We start from the raw sequence: 20,782 nt of genomic DNA, 5'->3' as shown, positions 1-20,782 counted from the left end.
AGCTGCTATCGACATTTGTGTAGAAACTGTTGTGTGAACTTGAGTTTTCAGTTCTTTGAGATAAACATTTCGAAGCAGAATTACTGGGCTGTATGGCAGTTGCACGTTCTCGAGCATGGCTGGTCCATCTACACTCCCACTGGCCGTGTATCGGTCATCTAGTTTCTTCCCATGCTCACCAGCATTTCCAGGTTTGCTTTTTTTACTTTAGCCCCTCTGACAAGTGTGTAACGGTATCTCATGTTTTTAATCAGCATCTTTCTAAGGGCTAATGATGTTGAATATCTTCTCATGTGCTTATTTGCCATCTGTTTATTTTCTTTGGTGAACTATTTTTTTCATGTTCTTTGCTCTTTTCTTAACTTATTTTCCTGTTGAGCTTTGACAGTTCTTTATATATTTTAGATACCAGTCTTTTGTCAGATACGTCATTTGTAAAGTTTCTCTCTCAGTTGTCGTGTGACTGTTCATTCTCTTAACAGGCTCTTACACAGCACTGAAGTTTTGAGTTTTGATGGGGCTCCCTTTTCAGTTTTTCCTTTTAAGGACTGTGTTGTTTCTATCAAGTCTAGGAACCCTTTGCCTCGCCCTAGATCCCAAAGATTTTCTCCTGAGTTTTTTCTAAATGTCATACAGTTTTATACGGAACACTTGTGTTTGTGACTCACTTTGAGTTAACTTCTGTAAAAAGTGTTAGACTCAGGTTGAGGTACTTTGTTTTTGCCCTTGGGTGTCCCATTGCTCCAGCACCATTTGTTGAAAGGCTAGTTCCTCTGCTGGACTGTGTTTGTGTCCTCATCAGAAATGAGTTGGGTATATCTTTGAGGATCTCTTTCTGAGTTCACTATTCTGCGCCATTAATTTATGTTTCCACCTCTCCCCTCACCGGTACTATCATCTTAATCACTGCAGCCATGTGATAAATCATGTAAAAAGAGTAGATTAACCCCTCTCACTTGGATTCTGTCTTTTAAAGGTGTTTTAGCTATTCTACCTTCTTGCTTTTCCATATAAATTATATAAATATCTTGTCTGTATCTACAATCTTGCTAAGATTTTGACAGGAATTGTGTTAAACCTACATATTAATTTGGAGAGAACTGACATGTTTACTATGTCAAACCTTTTAATTCACGAACATGCTCTCTCCATTTGATTTCTTTCATTAGCATTTATACTTTTCAGCATATATATCCTGCACATGTTCAGCTAGACTTACTTCTAAGTATTTATTTTTTGAACTATTATATGTGACATTGTATTTAATTCAGTGACCACATTTATTAACTGATAATACAAATAAATACAATTGAGTTTTGTGAGTTTATCTTAATATCTTTTGAGCTTGATGAACTTATTAGTTCTGGAAGTTTTGTTAGAGGTGTTGGGATTTTCTACATGTCATCTGCAGTAAGAGATGGTTTTATTTCTTCTTTTCCAATCTACATGACTTTCATGTCCTTTTCTTGCCTATTGCATTGGGTACAACTTTCAGTGACACATTGGATTTGAGCGAATGAACCGGACTACACTTTAACGTGGTCAGCAGTTAAAATGAAAGTGATAAGACACAACTGTCAGATGGAAGCTTCCTATCCGAGGCAACTGTGTTAGCAAGAAATACCCGGACAAACCACTGTGCACTGGAGTGGGCTACATGCTCTCGGAGTACAAGGGGGAAATCTTATTAAGGCTGATAGCACATTTGGTTTAAAAAAATGCTTGAAAAATTCAAATTAAAGAGTAAATCTGAAAACTACAGTGCCAGCTGAGATGAACTAGCTTGTACCATCTTAACAATAAGAACAACAACATAAACAATAGACTAAAATTAAAATAGCTGGACAAAAATAAAACACCCAAAATCTGTGTGAAAGCATAGAACTACCGAAGCAGACAGAATTTGAAGAGTAAGGCACCGGTGAAATGGAGAACGCACTGAATTGAGCCTGACATTCTATACCCATTCTCACCCTGAGGCACTGCAGGGGCAGAGAGGCTGGGGAGCAGAGCAGAGCCCTGCTCAGGGGCAGAGAAGCTGAGCAGAGCCCTTGTCAGTCACAAGAAAGCTGGGAGGCACAAACAGGAATCTGGAGCTAGCAGGGCAGCCAGGAGAAAAGGGAAATACAGGGAACTGAGGATGACCGTCTCCTGGTAGGATTCTAGGTTGGCAGTTATATTCTTTCAGCACTTTTAAAATGTCATTCCATTAACTTCTAGCTTCTACTGTTTCTATCAATACTGAATGTTGGCAAGATTGTGAAGCAACTGGCACTTGCAGACACCACTGGAAAGAGCATGCGCCAGTGCAGCCAGACTGGAAAACTGCTAGGTGGTAAGTAGCAAAGCCACAGCACACATGCCGCGTAGCCGGGAACCCCACCTCCTGGGCCAGACCTAACAGATATGATATATATGTGTACCAGAAGACATGTGTGAGAATGCTCGTCATATTTCCAAACAAGAAACACCCCAAATGTCCATCAACAGTAGAAGAGATGAAGTTTGGTATAACCATGTAATAATCTACAATTCATCCATGAGAAAGAATGACTTGGCTGCCCACAGAAACATATACAATGTGGGAAAGAAAGAAGTGCATTCTGTGTGATTCTATTTATACAAAGCTCAATGACAGAACTCACAACTGTGTACCCTTTGGGGGGTGGGTGTAATGACTGGACTCCAGTGGCCTTCTGGGGTTCAGTTGTTTGACATGGGTGCAAACACACGGTGTGTTCATTTTGTGAGAAGTCAGTGAGCTCTGCACTTGTGATCTAGTCACTTTCTCATATGTTGTCACACTTTAATATAACCATTTTAACTGTATAAAAGGAGGAAGTCTGAGACTTCCATTTAGCAATATAACAAAACAGAACATCTGAACATCAGCTCATTACACAGCAGCAAGAGTGCTGACTAACACATGACCAACAGTTTCTGTAAACGTACAAGTGGACTCTCCAGAAAGCAAGGGGGGTCCCAGGGACCAACACTGCTTTCTCTACCCTGGGATTAGTTGGGGGGTGTCAACTGAGGAACAATAAAAGCTGCCAGGCCTGGGGTCCTCCTGGGGTTTAGAGCTATAATAGAAACCCTGTAGAAGGGTAGAAACCTTGAAGGGTTAATTCTGGGTGTAAGGGTGGCTAAAAGAGACAAAAATCCAACCTTGGGTAAAGTAAAACCAAAGGGTTGTTTGTCTTACTTTGGGCTCTATCTGAAAAACATGCCAGCAATAAAGAACCTTTCCTAGAAATGTGTGACCACAGGCCTGACTTCAGTGGAGCTGGGGGGCACACTTATACTTCCTGTTTATTCCAGGTAATGGACGTAGCAAGAGTCATCGGGGGACACACCCAGGTTTGTCTTCACTTTCACAGAGAAACAGTGAGCAGCAGAGAAGCTGGAACCAAAAGGATTCATGTCCCTCCATTTCAAGATTTCTCTGGGTCTGATTTTATATCAGCAATACTTTCAAATGAAGAATTTGCCTTAGAGGGAGACATCTGCACTTCATAATTAAAAAAGAACATTACACCCTTAAGCCTTAGGTAGCCTCTACAGAACAAGTCTTTTTAAAAACTGTTTTTGACTTGACATTTAATTTCGGAGACTCCTGGAACATTTACATGGTCCCTCTCTCTCAAGGAGCTGTTCACTTGCAGCACAGATGAAAGTCAGAGGCAAAAGAACGCATGGATGTGAGTGCGTGACATTCAACTCTCACTTTCCTTCACCAGTGCTTTCAGCTGGTCCCTTGTACAACACGACTGCAAGATCCTTTCCCGTTCTGACTCACAAAGTCAAGTAAACTGCACAGAGTGGTAATGAGCAGTTGATGAAATTTAGGTTATTGCAAAGGAAGTGCTCAGGGACAAAAGACTAAACAGAAGTCTAGGAAGTGAAGCGACGTGATCAGTTATGAAGGGCATCTCAGATTCCGATATCTAGGGAGGGAGTGTGGGACCAGGCATCTGTGAGTGCCGGAGGCAATGACAAAGTCATGGAGGAGGCAGTACTTACATAACACACATTTCCAAAGTTGAGAGTGACAATGAACCTGAGCTAGTTAGGAGGGACTGGCTGATGCCACCACTGCCTGTCACAGTGATTCTAGTTAGGGACAGGCTTTCTTGATGTTTATTTGACCAAATGATGGTGAATAACGAGTCTGTTGAATTTGTAATCAAGCTTTCCCTCAGCTGATATAATACGGTGTGTCTCTACATGGATCATCCACGTGACTGCGTTTAGCTTTCAAACATTCTTGAAATTTGGGGTATGGATTTATCCCATTGAGATAAGATTAAACACTAACATAAAATGGTTTCTTCACTTCCACCAGGTTATTTTCACATCATGAAATAATTAAAACTTAGTTAAATATGCCATAAAATGAACAGACAAAAAACCAGGGATGCTACGGGAAGCTGGCGTGCTTTTCCCATAGCAGCTACTGAGCTGCCCTTGCTAAGCCTGTCGGTAGCCCTATAGCTGCTTCAGACAAACTCATGACAAACAGCAAAAAAACAAATCTAGGATTAATCAGTAGTTTTTAGCAGCTAGACACATTTTATAGTTATCATCTAAGAATACTGATGCTATTTTCATTGTTTAAAAACTCTGGAGAAAACCCAGAAGGAAGGATAAATGGCTGGTGGGCAGCGGGCCGGTCAGGAAGTCTGCACTCCTTACCTGATGTTCAAGTTCCCACAAACATAACCTGGCTCCCCTATTGGTTCCCACCTTCTCTGATATAAACTGGTTGCTACACCCAGTTCAGGCCTCTCCCCATCCACCAAGCACATTCAGGGAATCCTGTCCCCACATCTTCGCTCTGCGTGACTTCCGGGACATGTGTCCTCCTCCACCTTCCGCCTCCCCTGCCCACTTGGAGGGCTGTTGCCCTCTCCCCTCAGCCCACAAAGCAGATCTTCCTTTAAACTCCCACAGCATTTAATTGGGCACTTGCCTTTGTCCTGCTATTTTTTGACATTTGATATATTCTGATCTTATCTCCCCAGCTAAGCTGCACGCTCCTTGAAAGAAGAAACCTGATTCCTATTTTTCACTGCATAATCCCCAGAAGGGCCTGTGTTCTACACCACAAACCTCAAGGCAGCATTTTCCATTTATCCCTATAAATTTAAGGACAAGAAGATAAAAGTAGGAGAGGAAAAAGGAGAAATTGCATAAATGATACTTTGGGGTATCTATACTTTGGAAGGATAGATTTTGACCTCAAAAGAAACTATAAAGATAGACCTTCCCCAGTCACCTTCTTTTTCCTCCACGACCAGGATACACGTGTACACCATCAGACGGGGCCTGGGCCTCGGGAACTGCGGCCCAAAGCCTGAGAGAGCCCCAGTCCACGGTGCCTCCTTTCCTTCTCAGCTTCCCTTCGAGGCAATGCTGAGAGGAGCATCGTCACACTTCCCGCACAGCAGCTCTGCCTGGAACAGCTAACCTGTCAGCTTCGTCCCGACGGGAACCAGCCCAAAAGTTATTTTCTACACAAGCAAATCACCCTATGTTAGTTCAGAGTCACTGGTGGTTCTCAAATGTGACTCCCTATGAGAACCATGGGGGAACTTTGGAAATTCCTTATGCTCAGCCACACCCCACACCATTTAAACATGAGTCCCTGGGAATGACCCAGGCATCAGCATTTTTAAAATTTTACTGCCCAATTTGAATGTGTTGCCAAGTTTGAGAAGCAGCAGCCTACCCAAGATGATGTTCATTCTGCGGTGCAATGTTAGAGAACATGAGCAAGTGGCAGCAGAAGGCAACGCAGGCGGGACTCATCTCCGACTCCCAGGGTGGCTGCGTAGCTAGCTTATGATTAAGCTGGTCTTCAGTGTCTCCATAGTTTTCTCTTCCCTGTGCTCTTTCCCTTTAGCATCTCTACCTCAGTGTAAACAAGTGGCATCCAGAGATGGCAATACTGCATTACACTCTTATAAGCGGGGAGAGGAGCTCCCAGAGCTTCTTGCCCCTGCTGTTCATGAGAATTACATGGGATACACAAGCGCACTGTGCAGAGATGCTGGCTCAATTTGTGTAGAGCTGTGGTTCTTAACGTGTGGTCTTGAGCCCAGCTTCTCCTGCATCACCTGGGCACTCCCCAGAAATAGTTTCTCAGGCCCCATCTCTTACTTCCTGAATTAGAAGCTCAGAAGGAGGGAGGGCAAGGGTAGAGGGAGAAATCTGTATTTTAAGAAGCGCTCCAGGAAATGATGATCATGCTGAAGTGTGAGAACCACTGGTGTAGGCAGGGTACAGGTTCCCACGATTTTGAAAAGACCCACAGGAGTTACTACTACTGGGTAGTCCAGGTGAGGACTCCTGGATCCAACAGTACCGGCTTAGGTGGCTGACACTGTCTCTTCACTGCAGTTTCCAGCTCTCCCAGGGCCCACTGCTTTGTAAGAGCGCCTTTCACTGGGGTCTGTATGATAACTCTTGCATCATGTTAAAAAATAGTAGATTCGGTGTGGACATGTTCAGTCATTTTAACAACTGAATTAGATCAGCAATGAAGCCCATACAACTACTGGCTCAAACCTTTGTTAATAAAATGCCCCGACCCCATCATCTCCCATCCCACAAACTGACTTTATTCCAAAACTAAACTCGCCAATCAACAGTGACTTGGCAGCCAAATATAACCACCTTTTTAATTCACTCAAATAAAAGAAGTAGGACTATGAAACATCTACTTGATTTTGAAATGGGCCTTTGGGTCAAAATGTCATGCTTCATTTGTGCATCCATCTCATCCTTCAAAGAGAATTTCACAGGTCAGGGTTTTCATTCGTGCAATGATGACATTTAGAATTCTGGCTTTCATGCAGTCTCAGGGTGGAAGCCTCTAGCAAGATATGTAAGAAATGGAGTCTTTATATGAACATCGATTCATATTTTACAAAAGGAAGTTACTGTGCAAGACTAATACTTCAAAGAGTAGGCAGAGAGGATTATAGGCCGGTTGTTCTCTTCATGTCCTGCATGTGACCGGGCCTGGGGGTGAGTATCACTCACTGTTTCTGGAGCTTCATGAGAAAGGGGGGAATCCTGTGGATCTGTTTAGGACTCTGAGTATCTTCAATGATAAGTTACAGGTGTGCTATGAGCAACCTACTATACTAATAGCCTTAGACAAGAGAAGCAACTGAGACCATAAGCATGCTTCTTTCTACACAGCATCAAGGAAAACAGGTCCCTGCACTCATGACCAGCTCTGGGGACCCCAGTCCACCTCCTGAGAATTTACCTCGAGGGCAGTAGATGTCTGGAGCCCATCGGTTGCACTCATAATTGTCTGCTGCCTTTTCACAGGTGAAACACTTAAATCCACCAGGATATGGTGTGGCTACAAAAAAAGACCAAGAAGAAAGATTAATTTTTAAAACTGAGTATAAAACCCTGCATTGTGAAGTTAGACATTGTAAAATTTTTAAAAGGATTCTCAAAACAGCCTGCTAGTGCTTTTAATAAGTAAACATGCAAGTACCAGATGACTCAGCAACTGCATTCCTGGTTCATCTCTGAGAAACTGAAACTTGTATTCACACAGAACTTTGTACACAAATATTCACAGCAACTTTATTTGTAGCAGACAAAAACTGGATTCAGCCCAGACGCCCTTCGATTGGTGAAGGCGAGCAAACCACAGTACATCCAGACCAGGGGCTACCAGTCAGCACTAAAAATGAAATATCAATACATTCAACAACTTGGATGAATTTCCAGGGAATTATGCTGAGTGAAAAAAGTCAATTCCAAAAGCTTACATATTCTATGTGATATTTACTACATGCAACATTTTTTAAATGAGAAATTTGAGAAATGGAAGGAAGATGGCCAGGGCAGGGGCGGGAGCAGGGGGGGCAGGTTCAGAGGGAGCGCGCAGTGAGGCCAGTGGGAGGAATCCTTGTGCTGCTGAAGCTGTTCAGTGTCTTGATTTGGTTGTAAATACACAAGCCTGCATATGCGGTAAAACTGCGTAGAACTCAACACACACACATGCACACAGATGACTCTGAGTAAAACTGGAGACGTCTGGATAAAACCAGTCAGTGACCTGGTTGTGATATCAGTCCACAGTTTTTCAAAATGTTCCCATTGTGGGTAACTGGGTAAAGTGTACAAGGAATCTTTCCATATTATTTTTTATGACTGCTTATGAATCTACAATTATCTCAATAAAATTTTCAATTAAAAAAAAGCACTCTGAATTTCCAATTAGTTTTATGTGTCAACTTGTATAAACAGATCAACATGTAAATACAAATATTAGATTCAGTCATAAAATACTTCCTGGTATTTCAGCATTTTGTACCAACAAAGGTGGCAATTTCCTTACTTCAATCTACATTTTTATGTTCTTGGACCTAACATGGTTAAGAATCCCTACAGGTGGTAAGAAAAAAAAAAGTGTCCATTGCTAAAATACACACTGCCTGTGCAGGGTGATCCTCCTAAGGGCCCTCTCAGGCCCATGTCCAACATCCACGGGACAGCACACTGGGGACAGCCCTCTGGGGGCATCTGGACACACGGATGTGCTATAGCTCCAGCCCCTCCTCTCCTCGCCCGAGTTGCCTCTCTCCCTGTCTTCTGGTACTGGTATTCTCTGTCCTCCTTGTATTGATTCTCTCCCTCACATTTGTGTTCAGGCAGGGAAGGGTCCCAGACGTTCAGGCCCCATGCAATGCCAGCACACGGGGCCTCGTTAGCATTTAAGGACGAGAATCTACAAGGACTATCTGGCCAGGTTATCTCTGTCCGAACTACTGATGAGCTTTGACTTGCTGCTTATTTCTAATCATTTGCTTGCTTTGCTGCTTAGAGTTTTGCCTTTCATAAACAGGACATGTGAATGTGTGTGTGTTTAATTTGTAAAACTACCTGGCCTCTTTGAAAGCTGCACTCAAACACTTCATCTGCAGAAGCCAACTGTTCTCTCTTGCAGATGGCTGAGCCTGCATATCACACTGGCGGAAATAATCATCTCAGGGTAAATTGCTTTGCCCACATGGAACCAATTAAGTATGTTATCAAAAATAAATGAAGGAAGAGGCAGCAGCTTAAGGCCAGAATTATGGGCCAGATATAACTTTGATTTTCACCTTGCCTAGAATAGCTGCCCATCTTTGCACTCGCTTGCAATAGTTCACAGAGCTGACTCTGAAAATAGCAAGACCAAAAGTTATTAACTGTCTTTTAAAAAAGGCAGGTAGCTGGACCTTTTTATGGGCCCGTGTGAGAGTTCCATGTTCCTCCAAGTAATCAATAACTCAAATCCATAAACAGAATGAGAATGAGTACACGGATCGTCTTAGACAAGGAGGAGAAAAAAGCAACTTAGACATCCTAATTCCATTCCACTTTATTCCCAATGAAAAAATTTCACGAGGAGGGAACATCTTCTCCCTCTGTATAACTATATGCTACAGAAGTAAACTATTTTATAAAACTACACACAAATAATCTTTATATCTCCACAACCCACTACCTAGAGAGGTGGGTTAATTTAAGTTGAAGGAGTCTAGTTTGTAAATTTTGAAGTAGAATTACTGGAGTAGGAGTTTTAAAAAACAGATGCAAACTATTTATTAAAGAAGAGCATTTGTCAAAAAATGATAATATACACCAAGGTTCATGTCTACAAGCTACTCACAGCATGTCAGCTTGCATGATTAATTCACTAGAGTATCCAATTTTATCTGTCTGTCACCGAAGCCAGTAAAACTTTTAGCTGGAATGTTGGGTTAATTATTCCTGAGAACTTTCCCATCAAAGAAATAAATTAAGAACTTTGAATGAAGATTGACAGTCCAGCCATTCCACAAATAAATGTTCTGAGAACCTGGCACTAATGAATGATAGTGTTTTCAAATTTGGATTATTTAATAGACTCTTCAAAATTATCCTTTGCAATACTAGTGACACATTAAATTAAATACTCTCATTTCTTACACAAGTAGGGATAAACTCTGAAATTAACTCAAAGTTTATCAAAATTTAGTTTGTAAAACTAAAACACTAAGGTAGCATAATGGAGCCTTGTTTCAAATCATTTTACCTCTGAATGGGTTTATCGGCACATATCACCAACAATTAAGCAAATGATCTCATTCTCAGTGAGTTTTATTTTTAAATCTGCAACTTCATATCTGTGTGTATTCTCAACAATGACATCCTAATATCTGCTTACAGGAACTTGAACTTACATCCTGGCAGACAGTACTGACCAGTGAATAACGAAACCCTTTTCAGTGACAAATCTCTGCAGACAGACTCAGCTTTAAGTCGATAATTATAGCACAATACCAAGTAATGGTTAAATTCTTCCCTCTGGAAATATTTAGCCAAAAATAAGGTCTACAATGGAACAACTATCTCCAGTAACTTGTTAATTGATACTGCATCTGATAAGTTTCTTTTTTAAAGGACTGGAAAGAGATTTCTAAGAGATGTTCTATTTTTCCTTTGTGACTTCAAAGCATTAGGGAGCAAGCAGAGCTCCACACTGTTGTGGCCTCAGCTGTGAATGAATCTAATTTGGCTCTTGATCACAGAGTTAATAAGCTTAGGACTCTGTATTTCAGGGCGTAAGTCCTTGGTCCCTCAAGAGAAGGTGACTGTAAAGAAAAAAAAAAAAAGAAATGCCAAAGTGCCCAGTTACTTCCTGTAATACAACCTGCCCATTAACTCTCATGGTCAGCCAGCGCTCGGCCGACCATAATTCATTCGCAAGGCATCAGAAAGGATTTTGTCTTCGTTTCCATCTCGTGGAACTTATGCCTGGACAAGGGCCTTTAGTTATCAAAAATGTAGTGAGAAGAGAATCTTGTTTTTAAATGTATGCTTCTGGGTAATGCAATCAACATTTTTTTTTTATCCTTGCCAAATCTAATTTCCATTGTTTCTGGAAACTGCATGCAAACACAAATTTTTTAGAAATCTAATAAATTGACCTACCTCTCAGACCACTTGGCTACAAAATGTTGCCAGTGTAATTTTAATACTGTGGACATGTTCGTAATAGAAATGTATTTCCTGCTACCTTTCTAGAAAGTCCCCCTACTCCCTAAAATGTATGCAGTGTGTCCAGATGATGAAAACATTGTGTTGGTACTCTAGGCACAAGCCAGCGCCCCCAGGGACACAGTGCTCTGGTCTGCAGGAAGGACTCAGAATATGCAACCAGAGGACAAGCTCAGGAAAGATTTATGTTGTGAGGAAAGAAATGGAGGCCAAGAACAGATTGAAGTCATATCACATCTAACCACCAAGTAAGAAGCTCCGTTTCTCTTAACACTAACTCCTGTTTAAAGGATTTATTAGGCTTTAGTACTTTACTCATGGGCTGGGAAAAAATTCATCATTTATCACATAAAAACCCCACAGATTATTGAAAAGGATGTTATTGAGGACAGTGTCTCAAGTGTGAAAGCGATGTTTATTTCTTTCAAGGGCGTAGAGACTTCAAAGATTCAGGAATTAGAGAGCAAAGGAGATTGGTCATGGGAGGCTGAGCTTTCCCAACCGGGGTTCCAGTCTCGCCCCACTTAGCACCTCTGAGGGCTGCTGGGGCCCAGCAGAACCGAGTTTGCTTGTCTGGTGCGGAAAACCTGTATGTCTTCTCACATCTCCAGCATTGCCGCAATTTCTCCCTGGGCAGGTTCCCAGCTGCATCTAACATCCAGGGAATCTGGCTCGCTCGCTGACCCCAAGAAAGCTGTTTGTGCCTTCATCTACATACAGAGACAATTATATTAATAATTCAAGATAGAAATATTGTAAGCCCACACTTCCCTCATATATTTTTTATAGTCTATTCTATAGAAGCCTGCTCATTTGTAGAGATTGCTCCATCTAAACATGGTCTAGTAGGTGCTGCTCAGGGCAGAGGACCACGACCATTTAAAACATCAGTGTTAAAAACAAACGAATAAACACCAGAAACTTCTGAAATAGAGCACAGAAATGTGAAGTTAACTCTGCTTTAAAGTGGGCAGAGTAAACAAAATTCTAGCCATGTAGGACCTATTGATGGTAACTTCAACCCAGCAAGAACTTTGAGTCTCCTGACCAGTTCCAGAGGCTCCAAACTAGAGCTTAGCCCAGACCTGCCAGTGAATGGTTTATGTACCATCTAGCTTAGGAACGGCTTCTTCCATCCATCTCCACGTTTCAAAATCCTATCAGAAAACCCCACCGATTCTTTCTATAGGGGGAATTCCTTTTAATTAAACTATGGCTCTATTTAATTGACATAGGTCAGATGAGTAGAACTCACCTTCAAAGATCTCATTCTGAAATCGACTTTCTGAATAGGGGCCACTGATCTGGGCATAGACCCACCAAACTGGTGAGACAGAAGCAGTGTGCGTATGTCTTTGTTTTACCGATGTTCCCTGAATTCCAGTCCCATCAGTTTTCCTTCTCACCCTGTGTACAACACGGCCTCAGAGAAAGCCAGGCGTCGACCTATTCTGTGGCCCAGTGACTTCTGAGTCTGTCACTGAAGTAGACAAAGAGGTCGCCAGAAGTTGAAATACCTGTCAATCAGACCTTGGAGACTGAAATCTAGATGTTGTTCACCAAGTCCAAAAAAAAAAAGCACAGATGTTGGGAGAGAAAAAACAAAATGCAATCCTAGAAAACAGAGCAAGTATCAAAATACCTTCTTTTCATGAATTTTACTAAAATAAACTACCCTGAAAAACAGGCAGCCAGATAAGCTTCCAATATAATTCACCAGCAGGTACTGGACTGTACTGGTGAGAGACTACAGCAATAAATCTAAAGAAACTCTTTGCTGTTTGTCAAAAGCATATTTGGTAATTAAAAATAAGATTAAAGTATTTTCAGCATCCTTGGTTTACCATCTAAGCCAATAACAACAACAGCGTAATTATTTTACCCACGTTAGAAATAGGAAATTAACATTTTAAAAGATTCCCCTAATATTTATCGAGCATTTACTATGGCTCACATTTAGTGCTAAGTGCTTTGTATGCATTCTTTGAATTAATCTTCCCAGAGTCAGGACATGTCTTTCCAGTCAGGAGGCTATACCGCAGCTGAACTAGCTGCTGGTCCAGATGGGACTGACCCTGTGAATTTCCCCGCCCGCCTCTCATCTAAACCAGACCATGAAGAAATTAGTCTAACTGCATGATGTTAAAGGAGTCCTCCACCTTACAGTTTCTAAGATCCTCAAGAGCAAGGACTAGGTTTTATTTGCACTTATGTCTTTCATGCCTATCACAATGCCAACACACAGGATATGCAAAAAATGTTGATGGAACAGAATATTTCAAAAAAGTAATGAACTCAGGACCAATGCTAAAGGTCAGAACACACACAATATACGCAGCTCTCACCACCACAGGGCCAATCCAGAAGAAGATCCAAACAAAACTAAGATCAGGATGAATAAATACAGAGATGGAAGCGAAAGAGGAAGCAAAAGGGCTGTGTGATTCAAGTGTGATCCTTAGAACATCAGCAGAAGCACCTGACATTCTTGCTAAAAGTCAGAAACCACAGGTACAGCCCCAGCCAGCTATGCTACCAGACACTCAGGCAAAAGGGTTGTCATGCACGTGCATTATTATGCTCTCTCCAGGTAATTCTTAAACACAGGAAACCAAAAGGGTTAGGGAACAGGAAATCGTGGAAGATAAGTATGCTGAACGTGAAAATGATACACACAGACAGGAAGACCAAGCTATTGTCTTCCCTATAAAGGACTGATCTTGCACAAACACATTCCTTTTGGGACTTGGAGGGTCACTTTGACAACTGACCGAGGCTGGCATGCATCAAAGGGAATGGGTTCAGAATCAGAGTGATGGTGCAGGTGACATGGAGAACAAGCGTAATAATTTACCTGAAAACCAAAAACACACACCCTATACAAGAGTGACAGTAAAATATAAGCCATGTTTGGTGGCACCTGTACCCCCCAATTAAATCATCAGAGGTTTTTCCTGCACTGAACACTGCCTTCTCCTGTCCACTTTCAACTCATGTTTTACTTTAAGTCAGGTGACATTTCTACAGCAAAGAGAACAGAGTCTTACTTGAAGGGTGGAGGTAGATAATGTCTTTCACTGTGAAGTCTCGGGACTGGGCAGCTTTCAGACAATCAGCCAGCAGGCTCAGGAGCAGGAGCCAGGCCAGGGCAGGGCCAGGGTCCATGGCAGACCGAGGCGTCACTCATGCAGGGCGCCCCGGAGCGAGGACTGGGGACGGATGACAGGAGGGAACTCGCACCTGAAACATGAAGCAAGATTCATCTCAGTGTCCAGCTCAAAAAAGCCATGGGAGACTTGGCCGAGGTCCCGTGTTGTAGGGATAGCACAAGGAGGGCTGTGAGCCGAGGGCACGAGGAAGTGAGTAGACATGGAGAGAAATGGTAATTTTAGAGCACTTAGAAAATTCCAGCCTGAATCTCTTCTGAATTGGGTCCCTAAAGTTCCATTGGTAGCAGTCCCCTCTAATACCCGGCAGAGATGGTATCAAGAGAGATTGAATTTTAATGAAATCCAGCTATTTTTGCCAGGAGGCCGGGGGATGGCTGCCAGAATGCAACAATAAGTAAGTCAGGTACGAAGCTCAGAAGCATTTTCTCGATACTGGTGAAGGCCAGGTATGAGAGCGCAGCCTCGCTGGGTCATGCTGCCCGTGTTGGGAGACACGGGCCTCCTCCAAACCAAAAAGTGCCTTTCTAGCTCAAAATCTCCGTCATGTAAGTAAGTAACAGTGGCCAGACACTGTTGAAGTCATATATATATATAAATGTAAATATATTTGTATTTATAAATATAAACATTTGTGTTTTATATTTATTTGTAAATATAAATGTGTGTAAGTATAATATACAAATTTATATTTATACATATGACTTTATATATACATATATATATATATGAAATCATCTATAAATAAATTATCATCCATTTGGAGGAATCAGAAGTCCAGCAAATAGAAGAGTTAATTCAGACCCAGACCAGTGAGACCATATTTTTCAACAGTCGATGAAAAATGTGTTCTTCCAACGATTGTTTTGTGGTGCATCAGTGGAAACTGATGAAATGAGATCAAGGTGACACCGTAGCACTAAGCAATCAGGGTTCTACCCTCTATTTTGATTCTGTCCTTTTCAATGAAAACTGGAGGCAGTAAAACCTTCTACTACGTTTGAATTGTCCAGCTTCCTTAGAACGTAGATACAAGTATACATCTTGTATCTGTGTCTCTTTGCCTTGCCAACTTCTTGCTTTCCTGTAGAGTCTCGTTCTGTTTTCCAAATACCATCATTCTATTGCCCATGCAAGGGTCAAGTGAATCACTTTATTTTTAACATGATGGGGAAAAAACCACGATTTGGACATTGTGTTTACAAATCTTGAACAAAGATTTTTGAAATAGCATAACAAGAAGCCTATATGATCTTATAGGTAACCAGTGTTACCTCAATCCATTTAATAAAATAAAGAAGAAATATAAAATAGCTAATAAAATTATTCTAAAATAATTTTGTCAAAATAAATAGACCAAGAGTAAAGGTATTACAAAACAAAATCAATAGAGAAAACCTAGATGAACTAATCAGTTATTAGAATATACTAAAAAGCAATATAAATCAAAGCACAGAAACAGACCCAACTATTTCCATAAGCAATTTTTCAAAACTACAGAAAAGAAAAATATTAAATAAAGAAAATTATTATAACTTGATTAAAAATTGTGAAAAAGATGAACTAAAACCAAACAATGGACAATATACTATAATTAACTGCAGATGAATTGGTGTGTTCATTTTTTTTAAATAGACAATTCGTCAGAAAATAGAGTAGAACTCTTACTACCCTGCAGCAGTTCGATGATGCCGGGCGGGCCAATTTCATGCTCACAGCCCATCCTCTGTTTACAATTTGGCTCCCCAGGCAAATGTACATTCGGGAAGAGAATGGGCTGCCCAACCCCTTAATAAATGGGAGTGCAGGGCACCATGCTAGGTATGTGGTTGAGCGATATGATGAGAAAGCAAACATCAATGATATCTTCCCTCACTGAGTGACACTACAAGCACTGTCTCCTCTCCAGTGAACACAGCGGTGCCTTGGCGCCCACCCGGGCTGGTTGGCGAGGCTGCTCCGGAGGAGCCCCTCCTCCCGCACAGCGCAGCACGGAGATTCCACTGCACATCAGCACCGCCCCCTCCCTGCAGCAGGGCTCCGTGCGAGTTTCATTTTAATATAATTTAACATTAAATATCAGCTAATTGTCAACCTAAATTCATTTTAATGTGGAAACTTGATGTCCACACCAGTGCTTCAATAACGGGGGGCCCCAAAACCCCTGGAGTGTATTGATTAAAAACTGTGTACTTATTCTTGCATGCTTCAACTTCATTCGCCTTCCAAGTCCTCTCCATTTGATGCAATATACCTATGGAGACCTTTTTCCACTGCTCAAAACAGTTTTTAAACTGGTGGGTTTTGATGCCTTTGATGGTTTCTGCTGTTTTTTGTTGCATCTCTTCCATGTAGGCAAAATGTTTCCCTTTAAGGACTTTTTTAATCCAGGGAAACAAAAAAAAAGTCACTTGGGGTGAGATCGGGTAAATAATGAGGGTAAGGCATAGCGGTCATGATGTTTTTGGTCAACAACTGCGGAACACTCAGTGCGGTGTGGGCAGGTGCACTGATAAATCAGCCATCGTAAAGTGGGCCAATGTGTTGAAAGAGTCTCCAAAAACATTCACTGAAGTTCAACACAGCCTCTCACAACAGTGCCAGCTGGTACACTCATAGAGATGGGTTCCTAGAACACTCACCTGGTGGGGGAAGCCTGTACTACAAGGGGCCCACCCGCCAGAAGACAATTCTGGGTTTTTTTGTCTCCTCTTATATGTCAAACAATGCAAGTGGCACATTTTATTACAGCATTTCTTAACTGCAGTATTTCTTCCTGTTATTGATTTAAAACTCTCTTTGTGCACAGTACTTTCATTAAGAGTTAATTTTACTTAATGCTATCTGAAGTTCACCTTATTGCAATCTCTTGGCATGGCTACACAGCCACGAGCCTTCATTCTGCAGCATGTCTGACTATATGTGAGTAACATAACAGAGAGGGGAAGAACTAGATGGTTGAGTTTGAAAACTCACTCTAACTTTTTCTTGCTCTGCAACCTTGAGCCAGTTACTTAACCATTCTGTGCCTCAGTTTCCTCATCTGCAACGTAAGAGTTAAGTGAGTTAACATACGTAAAGCACTAGAACAGTGTCAGTCACACAGTAAATACCACATGTGATCAGTTTTACTCACTACAAGAAAGGGCAGGCTTAATTCTCCAGGCCTGGCTGGTTTAGTGCAAGTTTCCGAATTTGGGGGATTTGACTACTGCTTTTAGCCATGAATTTTGTGTGTTTAGTGGAGAATTTCCAGATTCTTCGAGTAACTGAGCCTTCATTATCACAACATATTTTATTCAAGAAATTAGCTTTTCTTTGAAAACAAAGTATTTCTAGGTTTATGTATGATTAGAAAAGGGACTGAAAGGATAGATACCAAAATGGTGTAGGATTTTGGATAATGTTCTTCCTTTTGTTCAATTTGCATATGTTTAATGTTTTTCTTTTTCCTCAGTGTGCATGCTTAGAAATTTTTGATGAGTGTGTCCTATTTTTACAAAGAGGAAAACAGTTTTTTAAGAAATAGTGCTTCTCCGAGGATGGGTTTGACAGAATAATCTCCCTTTGTATCTACAAAGGAAAGTCAGCTTTTTACCTACAGGCAGTGAGTATAACCTCAAAAATGCCCACGTCTCTTCTCTGGTAATAGAATCCACAGTGGACAGAATGTCCTCTCCTTCCCTCTCCTGCCATGAGCTTCCCTTGGTGTCTTAGTCCAGGTGCTCCTCGTAGCAGAATCTAGGGCAAGGAGTAAAGGTGCTAAGAGTTTATTTGAAAGAAGCAAGCCCAGGAAATTGAGGGTAAAGGGAAGGGAGCGAGGTGGGAGGGAGAGGTGAGCTGGGGAGAATATGAAGCTAGACAACATAAAACAATGTGATCCTAACCCTAAGTTACTATGCCGCTCATATCTCAGAAGCCGCAAAGAAAATTGCAAGGAAGACCTGCCCCTGGTGTAGTCTGAAGAAGGAGAAAGGAGGGAGAAGTTATCTGCCGGGCTGCTTCCTGTCTGTCGTTCCCCACTGACCTGACCAATGGTCACGCCACAAAGAGCTCACTCCCCTACACCTGCATGTGTTACTAATCTTTGCAAATACCTTTGCTTTTAAGGGCTTGTTATTTTTATTTTATACATTTCTATTGATATAAAGTTCACCATTTTAAAATAATACAGCTGAGCATTTTTGGCATATTTATAATATGATGCAACCATCGCCTAGTCCAGAACATTTCCATTGCTTCCAAAAGAAATCTTGCACCCATTAGCAGCCATGTTCATCTTCTCCTCACTCTTTGGAAACCACGAACCTACTTTCTATTACCATGGATTTGCCTATTGGGAACATTTCATGTAAATGGAATCACATATGCTCTTTTGTGTCTGGCTTCTTTCATCCATGTTATAGAATGAACCAGTGCATCATCCCTTCTTATGGCTGCATTATATTTCATTGTATGGATATACATTTACTTATCCATTCATCAATTGATAGACATTGGGTGGCTTCTGCTTTTGCGTTATTGGGAATTAAACTGTTATTAACATTCATGTCAATGTTTTTGTGTAGATATACAGTTTTAATTTTCTGGGCTACATACCTGAGAGTGGAATTACTGGGTCTTATGGCAACTCCATGTTTAATTTTTTGAAGAACTGCCAGTCTTCCACTGCAGCTGCACCATTTCATATTCCCATCAGCAAAATATCAGTGTTCCAATTTCCTCATCTTCACCAACACTTATTTTCATTAAATTTTTTTACACCCATCTTAGTGAGTGTGAAGTGGTATGTCACTGTGGTTTTAATTTTTATTTCACAAGTGACTAATGATGCACGTTTTCATGTGCTTAGTGGTCGCTTGTATATTTTCTTCAGAGTAATGTCTATTCAAATCTTTTGCCCACTTTTAATTGGGCCATTGTCTTTCATGGTTGAGTTGTAAGAGTTCTTCCTATGCTGGAAGAATGGGGCCCTGGCCCCTTTCCAGATACATAGTTTTCAGATCTTCACTCCCACTCTCCTTGCTGACTTTTCATTTTCTTGATGGTATCCTTTGACACTCAAAAATGTTTAATTTTTATGAAACCCATGCATTACATTTGTAAAGCTTTTGTTCCCTCATTAAAGTCAAGCCCAATACAGTGCTAAAAAGAAAGACCTACAGACACTTCACAGTAAGAGGATGTGTGTACTTTGTAGTAGCCAGGGCTAGATTTTCCACCTCTCTTTTCCATGAGAAAAACTGGATGGGCAGAAAGGCATATTAATATCACCAACTGTTTACATTCTTGCAGTAAATCATGAAGCACTAGTCACTCTATTAGTATTTTCTAGGAACTGAGAAATGAAAAATGAGTGGCATGCGTTCGTAATTAGACTGTTGTTGAAATATGGGCTTGGTTGAGGGGGCGGCATCTCTTCTGTACAAATTCCAAGGAGTTGATGGAGCTTTAATCCCTAAGCCTCACAAAGAGGGTGCTGAACATGCTCAGATAATACGAGGAGTCTTTGCTAGGATTCTGATGCCTTTCCCTGGAGTCCACTGTGCCTGTGGACTGTCCTAGACATTTAGAAAGGGTGCTGCGTTTCCACTTTATGTGCCGCTATTTGAATATGCACTGAGGATTCTGCCCCTGACTGCGGCTCTCTTTTTATGAAGAAGTACATTCTCATTTTCACAGCTCCGTGACCTTTCATTTGTTATTTATGAGCTTTTGCAAATCTAATACCACTCTGACAGATTTAATTTGTGCTCTAAATTACCTCTGCATGAGTTACTCAACTGTTAGTTTTATTCCAATGGATTACTTGCCACATTCTGCAACAGAAAAAAAAATTAGACTTCCTTCACTTGAGAGGAAGTTGAAAAGAGTTGCATTCTTTCTCTCCGTGGTCTCAGACAGCACAAAGGAGGCCCTCCATCCTTGTCAGTGAAGCCAAGTGACAGGACCACAGCCCAGGCTGAGTTTTACAAATCCGCGCCCCAACTGCTGTTGCATGTAGAGTCCATAAAATAAGACTCCCAACTCCTTAAACTGAATACCGGAAGACAACTAAACACATCTGGAAGCTACACTGACTAAGGGGCCAAGTACAAAATAAAAGCATCTCAACACTAAATCAATATATAAGTAATTGTGAAGTACAGAAATAATGCAAATCTAAACATCTGTCAATGCTATTTATATAACATTTGAAATGCCCAATGTAAAAGAAAAATGGAATTCTGAAGCCCAAATTATCATGACAAATCTTGACTTAATTTTTAATATGTATAGAGTAGGCTTGACAGTGACTTGACTCAATAACCTTAAAACATTAACTCAGCTCCCAAAAGTATAAACTGAAGGCATGTCCTCTTACCTGTATGTATTTAGGTCTACCTAAGTACTTCATTCTGATGCTAGTACCTCCTCAAAGTTTGGGAACTGCTTATACTATGAGGTGGTTTTAAACAATGTCTGCAAGTTCTTTGACTTGGCTCCATTGAGAGGCGGGGTCTGCTTCTTCGTTTGATTCTGTTCCAGCCTTACTGACCAGCTGACCAGGGTGTAGT

General features: G+C 41.2%; 1 protein-coding gene across 1 annotated transcript in view; it reads right to left on the bottom strand.

The window, feature by feature from the left end:
* LYPD6 (LY6/PLAUR domain containing 6) overlaps positions 1–20,782 on the bottom strand; it is a 120,336-nt gene that overhangs the window by 9,852 nt on the left and 89,702 nt on the right. The window contains exons 2-3 of the mRNA XM_037167676.2: positions 14,106–14,298; positions 7,280–7,378 (exon numbers count right to left, since the gene is read on the bottom strand). Coding sequence (XP_037023571.2) covers positions 7,280–7,378; positions 14,106–14,223 — 217 coding nt within the window. The 5' untranslated portion in view covers positions 14,224–14,298. The remainder of the gene's footprint in view (positions 1–7,279; positions 7,379–14,105; positions 14,299–20,782) is intronic.

The sequence above is a fragment of the Artibeus jamaicensis genome, unplaced genomic scaffold (genome assembly GCF_021234435.1).
Source record: "Artibeus jamaicensis isolate MK-2021 breed Jamaican fruit bat unplaced genomic scaffold, CSHL_Jam_final contig_603, whole genome shotgun sequence".
NCBI classification, from domain to species: Eukaryota; Metazoa; Chordata; class Mammalia; order Chiroptera; family Phyllostomidae; genus Artibeus; species Artibeus jamaicensis.
The sequence above is the reverse complement of the archived record's forward strand: the minus strand, read 5'-3'. Positions and strand labels throughout refer to the sequence as shown.